This window comes from Mesoplodon bidens (genome assembly GCF_964165515.1).
Source record: "Mesoplodon bidens genome assembly, chromosome: 5".
Lineage (NCBI taxonomy): Eukaryota > Metazoa > Chordata > Mammalia > Artiodactyla > Ziphiidae > Mesoplodon > Mesoplodon bidens.
This window is the reverse complement of record NC_138161.1, coordinates 72,082,976-72,102,401: the sequence shown is the minus strand read 5'-3', so window position 1 is coordinate 72,102,401 and position 19,426 is coordinate 72,082,976. Positions and strand designations below refer to the sequence as shown.

General features: G+C 36.5%; 1 protein-coding gene across 1 annotated transcript in view; it reads right to left on the bottom strand.

Moving 5' to 3' along the window:
* Nucleotides 1–1,810: 1,810 nt before the first annotated feature.
* MRPL3 (mitochondrial ribosomal protein L3) overlaps nt 1,811–19,426 on the bottom strand; it is a 43,225-nt gene continuing 25,609 nt past the window's right edge. Inside the window, exons 7-10 of the mRNA XM_081234394.1 lie at nt 16,042–16,150; nt 14,516–14,593; nt 12,914–12,991; nt 1,811–2,224 (exon numbers count right to left, since the gene is read on the bottom strand). Of these exons, the coding sequence (XP_081090520.1) occupies nt 2,072–2,224; nt 12,914–12,991; nt 14,516–14,593; nt 16,042–16,150 (418 nt within the window). The 3' untranslated portion in view covers nt 1,811–2,071. The remainder of the gene's footprint in view (nt 2,225–12,913; nt 12,992–14,515; nt 14,594–16,041; nt 16,151–19,426) is intronic.

Genomic DNA, 19,426 nt, shown 5'->3' with positions numbered 1-19,426 from the left:
TAACTTCAGTAACCTTGACGTATCTATAAGTTCACTAAAATCTTTTGGTCAAATGCAGCTAATTAAAGGAGTAGAATTGATGCATACAGTATTCAGAATTTCGAAGTTAAATACATATAAATAGTCCCTAATCATAGTATGGGGCAAACCTAACTAATGGGTATGATTTTAAGTTTTGGTTATTCTTGAATTTACACATTCATATCAATTTTAGAATCAGTTTCAGCAGTTCTATGGTAAGTCCTGTTGAGATTTTAAAAATATGATTGAGCTGAATTCTTTACAATATTAAGTCTTTTCATTCATAACTTAAAAAATGGAGAGGACTATCTTGGTTATCTTTTATGTCCTTCAATAACATCTTATCTTCTCCAATAAGACCTTAGAATATTTGTCAGGCTTTTTTTCCTCAGTAACCTTTTAAAAAATTGCTGTTGTGGATGGTATCCACTTTCCTCCCATAGAATTTCCCAATTAAATATTGCTATTATATGTTTGTATATTGATGCTGTATTCAGTCACCAGAACCATCAAAGTCACAAGTCTTAAATGAAAAGAGATGAAGTATAAATGAAAACTTTAAAAGAGATGTGGCTACAGTTGGATTTAAAATTAAGAATGAGAAATGCAATGTGGGCAGGAAAATACTGTTAGGTTTTCGTGTGATTTCCTGATAACTAATGGACTTGTTATTAAAAGGTCTAACACTGTGGTTATTAAGTCTCTTGGGTGGCCATGTGAATCAAGTCTCAGAAGATACCTGGACTTTAAAAAGTTAGACTCTGTGGATCCTCAGGAATCTGGTCCAGAGGAAATCCAGTAGTTAAATGAGGCCTGCTTATACTTAACATTTTTAAGCTTAATTATCTGTTATAAGTAGCCATTAGGAAACATTTTCATTCCATACAATGAAGAGAAACCCAGGAGCTATTAACATTTTGAGTAATAAGTGATTAATAAGTTTGTTGAGGGACTTCCCTGGTGGCACAGTGGTTAAGAATCTGCCTGCCAATGCAGGAGACATGGGTTCGAGCCCTGGTCTGGGAAGATCCCACATGCCACGGAGCAACTAAGCCCGTGTATCGCAATTACTGAGCCTGCACTCTAGAGCCTGCATGCCAAACTACTGAAGCCTGCACGCCTAGAGCCCGTTCTCCATAAGAGAAGCCACAGCAATGAGAAGCCTGCTCACCACAACAAAGAGTAGCCCCCACTTGCTGCAACCAGAGAAAGCCCGCGTGCCACAATGGAGACTCAACTAAGACAAAAAAAAAAAAAAAAAGTTTGTTGAATGTACATCCAAGCCATTTCAAATCCCTTTTGGAAGGCATCAAGGAAAAATAATTACAGGACTTCCCCAGTGGTCCAGTGGTTAAGACTCTGAGCTTCCACTGCAGGGGGCAGACTGGATCCCTGGTCAGGGAACTAAGATCCCGCATGCTGCAGGGCATGGCTGAAAAAAAAGGAAAAATAATTACACCTGTCTTACAGTTGAGTGATCTAACTAAAAAATAACTATACCTCCCAACAGAAGTATAAATAAGACCCATAATTTATGATCTTATTGTGTCAGGCCTTTAACTATGACATAAACATTTCTATAATCTAGATAAAAATCTCAATTCCTTTTTCTTTTTCGGACTCAGGAAATAGTTTCTTTTACCTAAATAGGTAACACCATAGTCCCCATATGATTTGACATTGTTCCACAACCACCCTTTCACAAAGACAAATCTTTAGTAAAAGAAGCTAAATTTATAAACATTTAAGATAACTTGAGAAATACATAGTAAAAAAAGAACAAAGCCCACAAATTACAAAGATTTTACTAATATGCAAACTGCCGGTCCATCTAAATTCGGCATATTCAATCTACTTAACTGATTTGCTTAATGTGGTAATTTTTTAAATGAAATTCAGTTGGAGGATGAATGATAAATTTATGCCCTTGACAAAGATAACCAGTGTGGTATGTTGTTACCAAGAAAAGAAAACATAATTCCTGGTTATATTATTGTTCTGGTTCATCAGAATTCACAGGACATATGGGAGTCTGTCATGTCCAATGAGGTCAGGCAAACGTAATAGAAGGCGCCCCAGGATGACACAGGTCTTCATCGAACAAATCTTCTGGTAGCTCCTCTTCATCTCCGTCAGGGAAATATGTTGGGAATGGTAGATTTTTACAGAAATCTTTATATACAGGCAATTTAGAATCTTTGATCTGGGGGGAGGAAGCAGAGATCTTATTAATAAGTGATACCAAGTAAGTTATTTAAAGATAGTCTGGTTTACTTATTCATAATCAAAGAACAGCTCTTCCTACATTTCCTTTTTCTTATCAGCTATCTCATGGGAATAAAATTACTCTGATTATATTTTATCCATAAACAGAACTGCCCAACAGAATAAATCATATTCTACAATTACTATATATCAATTATACCCAAATTGATTTTTCAAATATAAAGAACTGATATAAACTATATATCTAAAAGGTATTACTGTCTACTTCTCAATTATTAATTTTATTATCTACTCACATCATATATTTTAATTATTCTATATTCTACCATAAATTTTTTGAGCTTGGGTTAAAAAATATAAAATTTACCTAGTACTTTTGTTAGTCTTAATTCTAAGAGCACATAACCCAAAATATCAAGTTTTGTTAAGGAAATTAGCTTATATTTGACAAGTAGTGTTCTCTTTGAGAAGCTAAGGACAGAATAGTATTTAGCAGAAACAATAATAAACCCAGAAGTCTTGAAAACAGCTGTATTAGCTCCTTATATTCTAAAAATATTCTAATTACATTTGTACATTCATTAACTGAGGAATAGTACAGATATTGATATGATCTAAAATGTTGGGTTAAATTTTTGGAAAACACTGGGTTCTTTAAAGCTTCTGACTCATTCTACAGCCTTCATTCAGAGAGAAGTAAAAAAAAACAATTACACATAATTACACAAAAAGATTAAAATAAGGCATACTCATTTTGGCAATAAGAAATGAATAATATGGTTGAAGTAAGTACACAGCTGCTAGAAATAGCTAAGCACAGAAAAACACCTATATTAATTTTTCTCATTAAAATTGTTCCAAGAAATTATCAGTAAGTTGCCCAGAAGAAAATACATTTGTTTAACCTTTTTTTTCCAATCCACTAATCTTGAGTTGAACTTTAACTTGGGAAAAAAATGTCAAATTCTTACCAATTCAATTGTCTCAGAATTTGTAACTGAAAATAAAACCCAAGCAGATAAACAACAAAACGAACAACAAAACCTTCTGTGCAAATTTGATAACTGTGAAAATTTAGTTATAAATTGCCTAAATGGTGAATTCTCAGGTACTTTCAAATTTTTATAGATTATACCCAAGAAACAGCAAGGTAATTCAGTTACACATATAAACATATTCTTTTTCATATTCTTTCCCATTATAGGTTATCACAAGATATTGAGTATAGTTTCCTTTGCTATACAGTAGGTCCTTGTTGGTTATCTGTTTTATATATAGTACGTTGTATCTGCTAATCCCAAACTCCTAATTTATCCCTCTGTCACCCCTTTCCCCTTTGGTAACCATAAGTTTGTTTTCTATGTTTGTGAGTCTATTTCTGTTTTGTAAATAAGTTCATTTGTATCATTTTTTAGATTCCACATATAAGCGATATCGTATAATATTTGTCTTTTATCTGGCTTTCTTCACTTAATATATCTCTAGGTCCATCCATGTTGCTGCAAATGGCATTATTTCCTTTTTTTTATGGCTGAGTAGTATTTCATTGTATACATGTACCATGGCTTCTTTATTCATTCCTCTGTCGATGGACATTTAGGTTGTTTCCATCTCTTGGCTACTGTAAATAGGGCTGCGATGAACATTGGGGTGCATTTATCTTTTTAAATTATCGTTTCCTCTAGATATATACCCAGGAGTGGGATTGCTGGACCATATGGTAACTCTGCTTTTAGTTTAAAAGTCTCCATACTGTTTTCCATAGTAGCTGCACCAATTCACATTCCCACCAACAGTGTAGGAGGGTTCCCTTTTCTCCACACCTACTCCAGCATTTAGTATTGGTAGACATTTTGATGATGGCTATTCTGACTGGTGTGAGGTGATACCTCATTATAGTTTTTTTTCGATTTGCATTTCCCTACTAATTAGCGATGTTGGGCATTATTTTTCATATGCCTTTTGGCCACCTGTATGTCTTCGGAGAAATGTCTACTTAGACATTCAGTGTCTTTTGCCCATTTTTTGATTGGGTTGGGTTTTTTTTGATATTGAGCTGTATGAGCTGTTCGTACTTTTGGAAATTAATCTCTTGTTGGTAGCATCATTTTGCAAATATTTTCTCCCATCCTGCAGGTTGTCTTTCCATTTTATGGTTTCCTTTTCTGTGCAAACGCATTTAAGTTTAATTAGATCCCATTTGTTTATTTTTGTTTTTATTTCCATTACTCTAGGAGATGGATCAAAAAAGATATTGCTGCAATTTATGTCAAAGAGTGTTCTGCTTGTTTTTTCCTCTAGGAGTTTTATAGTATCTGGTCTTATATTTAGGTCTTTAATCCAGTTTGAATTTATTTTTGTATTTGGTGCTAGAGAATGTTCTAATCTTGTACACAGAGTTGTCCAGTTTTACCAGCACTACTTATTGAAAAGACTGCCTTTTCTCTATTGTATATTCTTGCCTCCTTTGATGTAGACTGACCATATGTGCATGGCTTTATTTTTGGGATTTCTATCTAGTTCCATTGATCTATATGTTTGTTTTTGTGCCAGTACCATACTGTTTTGCTTACTGTAGCTCTGTAGTCAAGAAGCCTGATTCCTCCAGCTCCATTCTTCCTTCTTACGATTGCTTTGGCTGTTTGGGGTCTTTTGTGTTTCCATACAAATTTTAAAATTTCTTGTTCTACTTCTGTGAAAAATGCCATTGGAAATTTGATAGGAAATGCATTGAATCTATAGATTGCCTTGGATAGTATGGTCATTTTAACAATATTCATTCTTCCAATCCAAGAACATCATATATCTTTCCATCTGTTTGTGTCTTCTTTAATTTCCTTCATCAGCGTCTCATAATGTTCAGAGTACAGGTTTTTTGCCTCCTTAGGTAGGTTTGTTCCTAAGTATTTTATTGTTTTTGATGTGATTGTAAATGGGATTGTTTCCTTAATTTTACTTTCTGATTTTTGTTGTTACTGTATAGAAGTGCAACAGACCTCTATGTATTAATTTGTACCCTGCAACTTTACAGAATTCATTGATGAGCTCTAGTAGTTTTCTGATAGCATCTTCAGAATTTTCTATGTATAGTATCACGTCATCTGCAAAAGTGACAATTTAATTACTTCTTTTCCAATCTGGATTCCTTTTATTTCTTTATCTTCTCTGATTGCTGTGGCTAGGAGTTACAAAACTATGTTGAATAAAAGTGGCAAAAGTGGGCATTTGTCTTGTGCCTGATCTTAGAGGAAATGCTTTCAACTTTTTGCTGTTGATTATGATGTTAGCTGTGGGCTCATCACATATGGCCTTTATTATACTGAGGTAGGTTCCCTCTATGCCCACTTTCTGGAGTTTTTTTTTTTTTTCTCTTTATCATAAATGGATGTTGAATTTTATCAAAAGTTTTTTCTGCATCTATTGAGATGACCATATAATTTTATTCTTCAACTTGTTAATGTGGTGTATCACACTAATTGATTTGCAGATACTGAAAATTCATTATACCCCTGCGATAAATCCCACTTGATCATGGTGTATGATCCTTTTAATGTATTGTTGGATTCGGTTGGCTAGATTTTCTTTTTTATTTGGTTTGATTTTGTTGAGGATTTTTGCATCTAAGATCATCAGTGATATTGGCCTGTACTTTTCTTTTTTAGTGGTATCTTTGGTTTTGGTATCAAGGTGATGGTGGCCTCATAGAATGAGTTCAGAAGTGTCCCTTCCTCTGCAATTTTTTTGAAATCATTTCAGAAGGGTAGGTGTTAACTCTTCTCTAAATGTTTGGTAGAATTTGCCTGAAGCCATCTGGTCCTGGACTTTTGTTTGTTGGGAGTTTTAAAATTACTGATTCAATTTCAGTACTGGTAACTCGTCTGTTAATATTTTCTATTTCTTCCCGGTTCAGTCTTGAGAGATCGCACCTTTTTAAGAATTTGTCCATTTCTTCAAGGTTGTCCATTTTATGGCTGTATAGTTGCTTGTAGCAGCCTCTTATGATCCTTTGTATTTCTGTGGTATTGGCTGTAACTTCTGCTTTTCCGTTTTTGATTTTACTGATTTGGGCACTCTCCTTTTTTTCCATAATGAGTCTGGCTAAAGGTTTACCAATTTTGTTTATCTTTTCAAAGAATCAGCTTTTATTTCATTGATCTTTTCTATTGATTTTTTTAAAGTGTCTATTTCATTTATTTCTGCTCTGATCTTCCTTTCTTTTTTTCTGCTAACTTTAGGTTTCGACTGTTCTTTCTCTAGTTGCTTTAGGTGTAAGGTTATGTTGTTTATTTGATATTTTTCTTGTTTCCTGAGGTAACACTGTGCTGCTATAGACTTCCCTCTTAGAACTGCTTTTGCTATGTCCAATAGGTTTTGGACCATTGTGTTTTTGTTTTCATGATTTTCTAAGTATTTTTTGATTTCCTCTTTGATTATTTCAGTGATCCATTGGTTGTTTAGTAGCATATTGTTTAGCTTCCACGTGTTTGTGTTTTTTGCAGTTTTTTTCTTGTGGCTGTTTTCTTTTCTTTCTTTTTCTTGGGCTGCATCGGGTGGCTTGTTAGGATATTAGTTCCCTGACAAGGGATTAAACATGCACCCTTGGCAGTGAAAGCATGGAGTCCTAACCACTGGACTGCCAGGGAATTCCCTGGTTGTCTTCTAAACTCATAGAGTTGTGGTCTGAAAAGATGCTTGATACAATTTCAATTTTCTTAAATTTACTACAGCTTGCTTTGTGGCCCAACATATGATCAATCCTGGAGAATGTTCCATGTGCACTTAAAATGTGTATTCTGCTTTCAGATGGAAGGTTCTATACATATCAATTGAGCCCATCTGGTCTAATGTGTCATTTAAGGCTTGTGTTTTCCTTAGTGATTTTCTGTCTGGACAATCTGTCCATTGATTTAAGTGGGGTGTTAAAGTCCCCCATTATTATTACTGTCAATTTCTACTTTTATGTCTATTAACATCTGCCTTATATGTTGAGGTGTTCCTATGTTGGGTGCATATATATTTACAATTGTTATATCTCTTCTTGGATTGATCCCTTGATCATTATGTGGTGTCCTTCTCTCTTGTAACCATCTTTATTTTAAAGTCTTTTTTGTCTGATATGAGTATTCCTACTTCAGCTTTCTTTTGATTTGCATTTGCAATGGAATACCTTTTTCCATCCCCTTACTTTGTATGTCTCTAGATCTGAAGTGGGTCTCCTGTAGACAGCACGTATATGGGTCTAGTTTTTGTATCCATTTAGTCAGTCTATGCCTTCTGATTGGAGTATTTGATCCACTTACATTTAAGGTAATTATCAATATATATGTTCTTATTGCCATTCTGTTATTGGATTTCTGTAGGTCTTTTGTCCCTTTCTTCTTAGTTCTCTGCTCTTGTGATTTAATGACTATCTTTGTGTTATGTTTGGATTCCTTTTTCTTTATTGTATGTATATGTATTATAGATTTTTGGTTTGTGGTTACTATGAGGTTTTAGTATAGCAGTGTGTATGTGTATATACATAAATATAAATATATATGATTGTTTTAAGTTGCTGATCTCATTTGAACTGCATTTTAAATACCCCACATTTGTACTCTCCTCCCTTCACAATTACTGTTTTTGATCTATTTCTTTTTTTCCTTTAATTAATTAATTATTTTGGGGGGCTGCCTTGGGTCTTTGTTGCTGTGCACAGGCTTTCTCTAGTTGCAGCGAGTGAGGGCTACTCTTCATTGCAGTGCGTGGGCTTCTCATTGTGGTGGCTTCTCTTGTTGTGGAGCACGGGTTCTAGGCATGTAGGCTTCAGTAGTTGTGGCATGTGGGCTCTAGAGCGCAGGCTCAGTAGTTGTGGTGCACAGACTTAGTTGCTCCATGACATGTGGGATCTTCCCGGACCAGGGCTTGAAACTGTGTCCCTTGTACTGACAGGCAGATTCTTAATGACTGCACCACCAGGGAGGTCCCTGATATCATATTTCACATCTAATTGTTTTGTGTATCCCTTAACTGCATATTGTGGATACAGATGATTTTACTACTTTTGTTTTGTAACCTCCCTACTAGTTTGTGTATGGACAATTTACCTTTGTCATATGTTTGCCTTTACCAGTGAGCTTTTCCATTTCATAATTTTCTTGTTTCTAGTTGCGGCCTTTTCTTTTCCCCTTAGAAAAGTTCCTTTAGCATTTGTTGTAAAACTGGTTTGGTGGTGTTGAATTCTTTTATCTTTTGCTTGTCTGTTTTGATTTCTCCATCAAATCTGAATAAGGACCTTGCTGGGTATTCTTTTTTTTTTTTTTTTTTTTTGCGGTACGTGGGCCTCTCACTGCTGTGGCCTCTCCCCTCGCGGAGCACAGGCTCCGGACGCACAGCCTCAGCGGCCATGGCTCACGGGCCCAGGCGCTCCGTGGCACGTGGGATCCTCCCAGACCGGAGCATGAACCCGTGTCCCCTGCATCGGCAGGCAGACTCTCAACCACTGAGCCACCAGGGAAGCCCATGGGTATTCTTGATTGTAGATTTTTTCATCACTTTAAATACATCATGCCATTCCCTTCTGGCTTACAGAGTTTCTGCTCAAAAATCAGCAGACCATCTTATGGGAGTTCCCTTGTACATTATTTATAGCTTTTCCCTTGTTGCTTTTCATATTTTCTCTAAGTACTGTCAATTTGATTACTATGTGTCTTGGTGCGTTTCTCTTTGGGTTTATCGTCTATGGGACTCTGTGCTTCCTGGACTTGGGTGATTGTTTCCTTTCCCAGGTTAGGGAAGTTTTCAGCTATTATCTCTTCAAGTATTTTCTCAGGCCATTTCTCTCTCCTTTTCCTAGAATCCCTATAATGGGAATGTTTGTGTGCTTGATGTTGTCCCAAAGTTCTCTTAAACTGTTCTAATTTCTTCTCATTCTTTTTTATTCTGTTACACGGCAGTGATTTCTAGTACTATGTCTTCCAGTTCACTGCTCTATTCTTCTGCCTCATTTATTCTGCTACTGGTTCTTTCTAGTGTATTTCTCATTTCAGTTATTAATCTGTTTGGTTGCTCTTTATATTTTGATTCTTTGTTAAAAACTTCTAACTTCTTGCTCTGTGCATCCATTCTTTCCCCAAATTCCTGGATCATCTTTACGATCATTACTCTGAACTCCTTCTCGAGTACACTGCCTACTTCCACTTCACTTAGCTGTTCTTCAGGGATTTTTATCTTGTTCCTTCATCTGAAACATATTCCTCTGCTGCCTCAGTCTGTCTAAATTTCTACTTGTATTTTTATGTGTGTGGTAGGTTAATTACATTTCTCAACCTTGGAGAAGTGGGATGTCCTGTATGTCCCAGCAGTACACTTCCCTCTCATCCCTGAAGGATCAGGGACCAGTCTGTTTGCAGACCCAGTTCCACAGGCTGTGTGATCGTAGTTTTCTTGCTTCTGGTGTCTGCCCCTGGCTGGATGGGGCTGCTCTAGAGGCTTGTGCAGGCTTCCTGGCAGGAGGGGCTGGTGCCAGCCCACTGGTTGGTGGAGCTGGTTCCTTGCCCTCTGGTGGGCAGGGCCGTGTCAAAGGGTGTGTCCAAAGACGGCTGTGGGCTCAGGAAGTCTTTAGGCAGCCTGTCTGCTGACAGATGCAGCTGTGTCCCTGCCCACTTGGTTGTTCGCTTGAGGTGTCCCAGCACTGGAGCCTACAGGCTGTTGGGTATGGTCAGGTTTTGGTGCTAATGACCCAAGCAAGATGTCAGCCTCCAGCAAGAGTTCATGAAGATGAATACTCCCTAATATATCTGCCACTGGTTTTTATGTCCTCAGGGTGAGCCACAGCTGCCCCCTACCTTCCAGGAGACCCTCCAAGACCAGCAGGTAGGTCTGGCACAGGGTCCTATGAAATTACTGCTTTTGCCCGGGTTCCAGGTGCATGAGATTCTGCATGTGCCCTTTAAGAGTGAGGTCTCTGCTTCCCCCAGTCCTGTGGAGCTCCTGCTATCAAGCCCCACTGGCCTTCAAAGCCAAATGCTCTGGGAGCTCCTCTTCCTGATGCCAGGCCCCCAGCTGGGGAGCCTGACGTCAGGCTCAGAACTCTCACTCCTGTGGGAGAAGTTCTGTGATATAATCATTCTCCAGTTTTTGTGTCGCCAGGTAGTAAAGGATTTGATTACATCACGAGTGCACCCCCTCCTATCATCTCATTGTGGTTTCTTCTTTATATCATGTAGAATATCTTTTTTGGTAGGTTCCAGCTTTTTCTTTAATTTATGATTGTTCAGCAGTTGTGATTTTGGTGGGCTCATAAGAGAAGGTGGTCTCAAGGTCCCTGTACTCCACCATCTTGTCCCGAATTTGCTGGTACATGTTTTTGTGCATAGAATCTTATCCCTGGCTTTATTATTTCCCCGCTTTCAGGACTCCCTCTCATTCTTTATATATTTATGTATATTGGCAAACCAGTTCAAACACTTTTTAGGAAAGCTAGAGGTAGGATACACACACAAAAAACAGGCAAATCTGAAAATAAACTTAAATTATAAATTAGGATATAGGGACGAGCACACACAAATATTACAGTACACTATGCTATAAATAAAAGTTCTTTAGGCTCTCTTAATACATTTAGTGAATCCAAAGAAGAATAAAAAGCTTACATTAATTAAACAGGTTGGTTATCCCTAAGACTATCTTACTAACTTTAGAATGAATGACAGGCAGCCCTGTACTCTGTACTCTGATGGAATCAAAAGCTCCTGTGCAGTGAGTGGATGCCAATGAGGCTGCCTGTCCAGCAGGATGAGCCTCAACCTCCAATGGCAAGGGGCTTATTCACCTGCTATGGGATCACTGGGAAGAATGGACAAAATGGGGTGACTGTTTTCAGAAGATTTACCAAACTTTTGACATTTAAAACATAAGCCAACAAAAAACTCCCCCAAACCCACACCTTAATGTTTGGGACAGACATTTAAGGTTATAAAAGACAGTTAAAAGGCACTGTGTGTCAAAGATTTTTTTCAAGATGAGTTCTTTTATCAAAATCTGTTTGTTGGAAATATATCCACCTAGTGTGTTAACAGTTCAAAGTGTCTAGACATTTCTCTGATGGTATAGTTTCTCAAAATGTATTTGGACTCCTCTTTTGGAATTGCCTTCAGTGTACCTTCTGAAGATCTTCAGTGATAGCAGGCCACCATCCATTAAATGGATTGAGTTTTTGGAGGCAATCTTTATTGAAGTGGGTGGAAAAATCTGAGTAATAAGTGTTGTTAATTATAAACTGTTTATAACAACCAGATCAGAACCCTGCACATATGGTTTTTCAAGGCAGTTCACCTGTTCATCCCTGCTGGAGTCAAGGAAGATGCTGAGGTGAACCTAAGGAGTCACGGCAACAGTGAGGCTCAGCTGGAAGCCAGCCTAGAACTGTATACAGTAAGTGGGGAGAAAAGGAGGATTTGACAATGTTTAAAACTTCATCTGCTATCCAGTATAATTTATTATGAAAAATGATCATTTTCCTTTTTTCTTTTTTATTAGGTTGTTATATTTATAACAATGTAATAAATCTGGAGGTAGGAATACACTGAATTATGAGGCCAAAATGTTAGGAAAAGCACAATGACAACCTGCTGGCTTCCAGTACCTGTCACTATGTACATGACTTGGGTCACTGGGGGCCTGAAAACTTACTTAAACCTAAAAAACTGCAAACTTAAAAAAAAGGAGACCAAAAAATCTTGCAAGAATTAATCAAATGCATTTTTTCTTTAAAAAAAACAATGAGAATACCCTAGTCAAAAAAGTGAAGAGTTCCAGAAAGGGAATTTTAATTACTGTAAGACTGAAACAAATATTGTACCTATGCTAGTAACGGAACCTACTTTAAGAAATGAAAAGAATACACAGAAAAAGACAGGTTTCTTGAAAAATCTGAGGGTTAAGTTTCAGCCTATTTTTGTTGTTATTGTTGGAAGAGTAATGAAGAATCTGTTTTGGGGAACTGCTGATATCACTTCAACTACAAATTTATTTTCAGAATGGAAGATTCAAAATTCAAAAGTGATGTCTCATTTTGTATTATGTTGACTTAAATCCCACGCTGAATATTTATTTTGTATTTTATTTGATGGAAATAAATCTCTGAGAGCTTAAGAACGTTTTTTTCAAGTCTATCTTGTATAACATGTTTTCTTCTCTTCATGTTTTGAACATAAAAATGTATTTTTAAGGAAAACACAGAGCAATGCTAGTAATAATAATAATAATAAATCTTTCCTTAAAATGTCCACCTCAAACCACCTTTCTTGTTGATTCTCATTTTATTTCCACCACACATACTTCTGGTTCCCATGTCAAAGTACTCTTAAAAAATGAAAAAGTAATTTTTTGGAAGGATAGAGATATATTGATATTTTTGCAAGTAGTTTTGCTAATATCCTTTTTGTATTTCTAAAGAACCTCTTACTGGACCTACCCTTTGTGCAAGTTCATGGTTTTAGAGACATAGGCTATAGGTTATTTTGTGCAATTTTCTCACTCAGGTGCTACTAAAAAGCAGAAAAAATAGCAAAGAGCATGTGGAGAAACAGCTACTTATTTTCAAGACACATTTATGGGTGAGAGGAGAACTTATGGAACACATCCACATCTCTGAACAAGGGAAAATAAAGACAGTTATACATACCTTTACTAAGCAATTTTTGTGTCCAGGTACAGAGCCATTTACATAGATTATATTGTGTTTTGTGTTTATTCTCCACACCTAAAGTGGAAATAAAATCAAACCTTAAGAGTTAAAAATATGAGAATATACTTATATCAATACAAACAAAAGCTGAGGCTATAAGTAGCCTGTAAAGAAATAATCATGTTAGCACCTCAAAATACTGAATAAGAATAAGAATTTCAAATCCTATGGATGACTTGTACTGTAATACTACAACAGATATGTCTCATGTAAGTGGTAGAAAACTCTCATTTTAAGTATAAATGTGACTGAACGATCAAGACTACTTAGATATTTCAATATTCTTCTGGCACCATTAAGAATAACACGTGAAAATTCAATTTTATTTTATTCTTAGTTAACATGAGCTTGCTGCAACTAGAAACTGGGAAGCTGCAACCTCTCTGGGTCTAATTTTTTTAAAAAGTGTGCTGAGCAGATGGCCTTCAAACAGATCTTCACGTGGGAAAAACATTTACACAAATGAGAGAACAGTCAAGAAATGGTACTGAGAAAGTATTTGGGGGTAAAATCAAGTTTGACCCATACCTCATGGCTAAATGTTAAATACTAGGGAAACTGAAATCTCTCTCCTGTCACACATATGCATACATGAAAAGAAAATGCACCAAAACAGATACAAATAGTTGTCTATGGCAAATATAAATGTAACAGAAGAAGGAAAAAAAATCTTAAATTACATAAAATTTCAAAAACTTCTGCTGGTTAAAATTTATAAATAAAATATACCTAGAATAGAGAATGAAAGAATATGTACCAAAATGTTACCAGTGGTTGTCTTTGGGGGTTGTTCTTTTGAATGGCCTATTTTCTTTTTTGTACTTTCTATACTTTTCACACATATAGACAGATTAGTTGTTTTAATAAAAATATAATTACATGGCACCTATTATGAACAACTCATTTTCACTTAGATATTACATATGTTCCTCAAGTTAGTAGAGAGTGAATGTAACTCCCCGCTCCTTTTAAATATATAATTATTTTACAAAAATGGATGTATACCACAATGCTTTTTTGGTACTCTATTTTCCTATTTTGATTGTCTCCTATTTTGTCTTCCTCCCTCCTCTTCCTCACTCACATCCATCCACACATTTGACATTTAATCGAAAGCAATATGATAACCATCTACTCTTCTCTGTGCTTACATGGCATGGTGACATATATATGTAGGGAGTTTCTGTTTACTCTTCTATAAGAGTATTATACGTAATGCTCTGAATCTCTATTTTTTCATGCAACAACACTTTGTGGAAATCTTCCAGGTCAAATAGTAGACAATTAACTTTTTCTTTTTAATGAGTGCATTTTTCATGGCTTGCATGTTAAATGAACATATATGACAACTCCAACACACACACACACACACACACACACACACACACACACACAGAGTTCACGTACCCCCCACCCCTCAATAATTGTAAAACCTATTAGAACCACCATACGCAGACACATGTTAAATATGTATGCTGCTGTGTTTGCCTTTAGGCACTAATTTAACCACTCCTATAAAAAGCCACTCCAGAAACTTACTTTCAGTCCAAATGCTGTCCTCTCTATGTTCCCCAACTGTCCAGGCATTTTAGTTCCAGGCCAGACTCTGGCAATATCCTAAAGGAGAGAAACAAAAGTAGCACTTTTAAGCAGTACTCTCAATTTCAAACACTACCAATCAAACCAAAATGCAAATAAGATATGTCATTAAAATGTTTTATTTTTTCCTCCATTTTGCTAGCCCCCAGTAAAGAATTAAACATGGATTTAGTCACATTTACCCCTAGAGAATTCCCTTTCTAAATTAGATTAGAACAAAAAAATATAGACTAAGAACGTATTTAGGAGAAAAATTCAGTAACAAGAGAGCAGCAACTGAGCCAATAATGGCTGAGGACATAAAAACATGTCACACCACCATTCAAAGAACAAATGGACTGCCTGGCCTGTTTTTACAAATCTTCTGTATTAACTGACTTGGACTCCATCCAGTCCGCAGCTGCTGGAATGGTCCTACTCTCCCACCCTGGCTTTTGATGTTACTATCCTTCTGCAGAGTGACTAAAGGAGAGAGTTAGTTACCACCAATAGTGAGAAACTTGGCTTCCATTATCAATATATTCACTTATCTGGTCAATCCTATAATTCACAGAAAATTATCTCAGAATGGCTAACTAATACTACTAAAAAACATAATTAGAACTCAACACTTGCACACAGTACATTTTAAATTTAGACTCTGGGTATACAGCCAACAACTATGTGTTCACAAGTTACTTGAGTTATTAGTCCACTCTAGTCCCCCAATTTAGTGAGGTTCTATTACTCATTTGAAATAGTTATGTTCATTTCCTAATTATATTCCATTATGGATCCCCCCCATTTTTATTTTACTTTGAATTTGTAAAACATTAACATGGTTCCAAAGTAAAGAGTATTAACAAAAAAGTATATCTAGTTAAGTGCCACTCCTGCCACTCCTGAGCCCTTCCATACTCTTCCCACCCAAGAGTAAGAATCCCCCAGGCTCTTTATGGTACACCTCTGGGAGAGATATTCAGTAGGACTAAATTAGCAGTACAAATCTCCTTCTCTCCTTCCTATGCTCTTATTGTCTATTTCTCCATTTTTTCTCTATTACTTTCCCCTTCATCATTATATTGTCCTTGACAACTTTTCCCAACGGTGTCTTCTAAGGCAAAAACAAATCTGTGAAGAAACCAGTGAGGGCAGATGGCAGGGCATTCTGATCCCTGATCACTTACAGCTGACTTCAGAGTGTAGGATGGGAGACAGAGATGGGACAGAAAGTAGGCAGACAAGTACTGAGACACTGGCCGTACACTGGCCAATGTACACTGGCCATAAGTACGTAGGATATAACCAAATGATTCAAGTCTGGCTCTGGAAAGTAAGGCCAGGACTCATAAATCTGTGACTTTTATTAGGACCCACCTGGAGTAAGATTCAAATAATGTGACTTGATCCCAAGGACAGACTAAAGCACCATATACACAAAAGCTGAATCTTTAGTACTAAAAAGAGCATCACTAAGTTACACTTACACCAGTTGAAATAGCTCCAGGCCTTCTGTGGGTTTTTGTTTGACCGTGAGTAGCTGGCTGGCCTTTAAATCCCCATCTTTTCATGACACCTTGGAAACCTTTACCAATACTGAACAAGATAAACATTAGAATTTACATAATGAACAGAGGATAAAATCCCCCCAAATGTATACTTTGATAGTACCTTAGAGTTTTTAGCTAAGTTCCTTATCCAAATAACTAGAAAAGGCCATACAAGCAAAACTACAAATGAACATGCCTTTATCTCTGTCCTGGTTTGCACCCCTTCCTGGAGTCTCATTCTACATAAAATGATTAGTTCAAGATTGTGAGACAACAGCAAGCTAAGCAGTTCTATCATCCTAATCCTGTGAAACAACACAGTAAAAGTGGGCATTTTATAAGTTCAAAGTACTTGTAAGCGATGCAGCAGGCCACCATTAAGACCCCCACCTCCTGTAAAGCAACTATACTCCAATAAAAATTAAAAACAAAAACAAAAACCTGAAGAAACCCACCTCCTGGTACACATGCCACTGTGTGATCAAGCACCTCCCCTTGAGTCTGTGTGGACCTAGCAACTCATCTCTTAAGGAATAAACTATGGCAGAAGAGATGAGATGTCACCTCTGACTCTTGGTTACAAAGACACTGGCTTCCATCTCTGCACTCTCGGTTCTGTTATGCAGCAAGGACCTCTCTAGCCAACAACTGTGGACCTGACGCTCGCCAGTGGTCATGTTAATGAGCTTGCAGGCACTTCTTCCCAAGTTGAACCCTATGATGACCACAGCCTTGACTGTTGCCTCGGCTGCAGCTTCGTGAGAGACCCTGAGCCAGAGGCACCCAGTTAAGCTGCACTGGGAGTTATGACCACAGAAACTCTGAGGTAATAAATGTTTGTTGTTTTAGGCTGTTGTATTTTAGGGTAATGTGCTAGGCAGCAATATAGAATAGAACACAAAATAAAACAGTAATAATGCTCTAAATGCCGAACAAGTTTAGAAGATGGATCTTGGTTTCAAGGTTTGAATCAGAAGCCAATGGAGAAATAAAATTAGAGAAAAAAATCTAATATTTCAATTTTTAAACAAAACCATTCTATTTTCAAATTCTGCTAACTAGAGAAACATTATGCAGTGTAGGTAGAAACAACACTAAGGTTCAAGCAGTATTAGAGTTTATCTCTGTCAAATATATCAGGACAAATGATACAAGGAAAGGGCTAGAATGAATTGTAAGACTCTACCAGGCTTATTTTTATAGACTCTTAAGATGAACACTTCTTCCACCTTTCATTAGATAATATGTCAACATATTTTTCACGTTGTGTTCCCTTAATCTAATAAAGCTAGCTATTATTAAATAAATAGTGCCCAGTTCAGGACATTTACAAAAAGGACCAATCACAAAAGATTTTGAAAACTATGTTATTTCCACAGGACTTTGCTATGCATTTAACAAAGAATTATCAGAGAGTAATGGATTGAAGTAAGCCCACATGACTAAGATGGTTTGTTTTAGATAAATCAAGAAACCAGCATAAAAATAATATGAATATGTATAGAATATAACAGTCGAATAATATCATATCACATGTCAAAAGTTATTTGTATATGAATAATTTAAATGTAGCTTTTTTCACATTAATCAACTGAACACATCACTTACGGAGTACACTGACCAGCACACCTTGTTTTATTATGCTCTGCAGATACTGTGGTTTTTACAGTTTGAAAGGTTTGTGGAAACCTTGTGTGATCAGATAATGATTAGCACTTTTCGGCCATGAAGTTTTTTTTTTTTTTTTAATTGGAGTATAGTTGCTTTACAATGTTCTGTTAGTTTCTGCTGTGTAGCAAAGTAAATCAGATATACATATATCCACTCTTTTTAAAATTTCCTTCCCATTTAGGTCACCACAGAGCATTGAGTAGAGTTCCCTGTGCTATACAGTAGGTTCTTATTAGTTATCTATTTTATATATAGTAGTGTATGTATGTCAGTCCTAATCTCCCAATTCATCCCACCCTACCCTTCTCCCCTTGGTAACCGCAAGTTTGTTTTCTACATCTGTGACTCTATTTCTACTTTGCAAACAAGTTCATCTGTACCATTTTTCTAGATTCCACATATAAGTGATATTATACGATATATGTCTTTCTCTTTCTGACTTACTTCACTCTGTATGACAATCTCTAGGTCCATCCATGTTGCTGAAAATGGCATTATATTTCGTTCATTTTTAAGCCATGAAGTATTTTTAAATTAAGGCACATACATTGTTTTTTTAGATATAATGCAATTGTACAGGCTACAGTACAGTGTAAACATAACTTCTATACGCACTAGGTAACCAAAAGCTTGACTTGCTTTACTGCTGCTGTCTGGAACCAAACTGCAGTATCTCCGAGGCATGCCTGTACATAATTGTTTTTTTTTGCTTCCAAAACTCAAAATAATGCTTATGCTTGATCAAAGAGCTAAAACAGAAATTTAACATATATTCATTGAAAAGTCACTATAAACTTTGCAAGGTTAACATCTAAGAAGGGAAACTATGATAATCAAATATTTTACTGAAATTTTGCTTCAGAAACTTAACAAATATTTCTACTTAATGCTGTATTTTAGAATATATTGATATTTGAAAAACAAATGCTTTGCAATTTAAAAATAAAAAAGTACCTAAAGAGTCATTTGAACTTATGATATTGTTTGGCAAATAACATTAAAAAAATTTTTTTAATAAATTTATTTATTTCATTTATTTGATTTTTGGCTGCACTGGGTCTTCGTTGCTGCAAGTGGGCTTTCTCCAGTTGTGGTGAGCGGGGGCTACTCTTCGTAGTGGTGCATAGGCTTCTCATTGTGGTGGCTTCTCTTGTTGCAGAGCATGGTCTCTAGGTGCGCAGGCTTCAGCTGTTCTACAGCGCAGGCTCAGCAGTTGTGGTGCATGGGCTTAGTTGCTCCGCAGCATGTGGGATCTTCACAGATCAGGGCTCGCACCCATGCCCCCTTCATTGGCAGGCGGATTCTTAACCACTGCACCACCAGGGAAGCCCTGGCAAGTAACACTTTAAAGAAAACAAGGGAACGGACTGGCAATGCCAAATCTAAAATGAGCATGTTTTCAAAATACGGCATTCTAACACTGGTCATTCTTGGTAGAAAGTTTGTTGGTAACTTCTGAGTTCTCAAACTGATTCATCTCCTGCTTAAAGAGAGAGCATGCATGTGTGCACCAGTAAAAAACACTCCAGGTAAATTACAGGAGATAATTTAGCTCATTTTACTAGCAAACGATTACAAAATCAAAGTGGTATCCTGAAAGTGCTAATTACTGTCAGCCAATTACAGACTGTTTTTCAATCTAGCTCTAGAA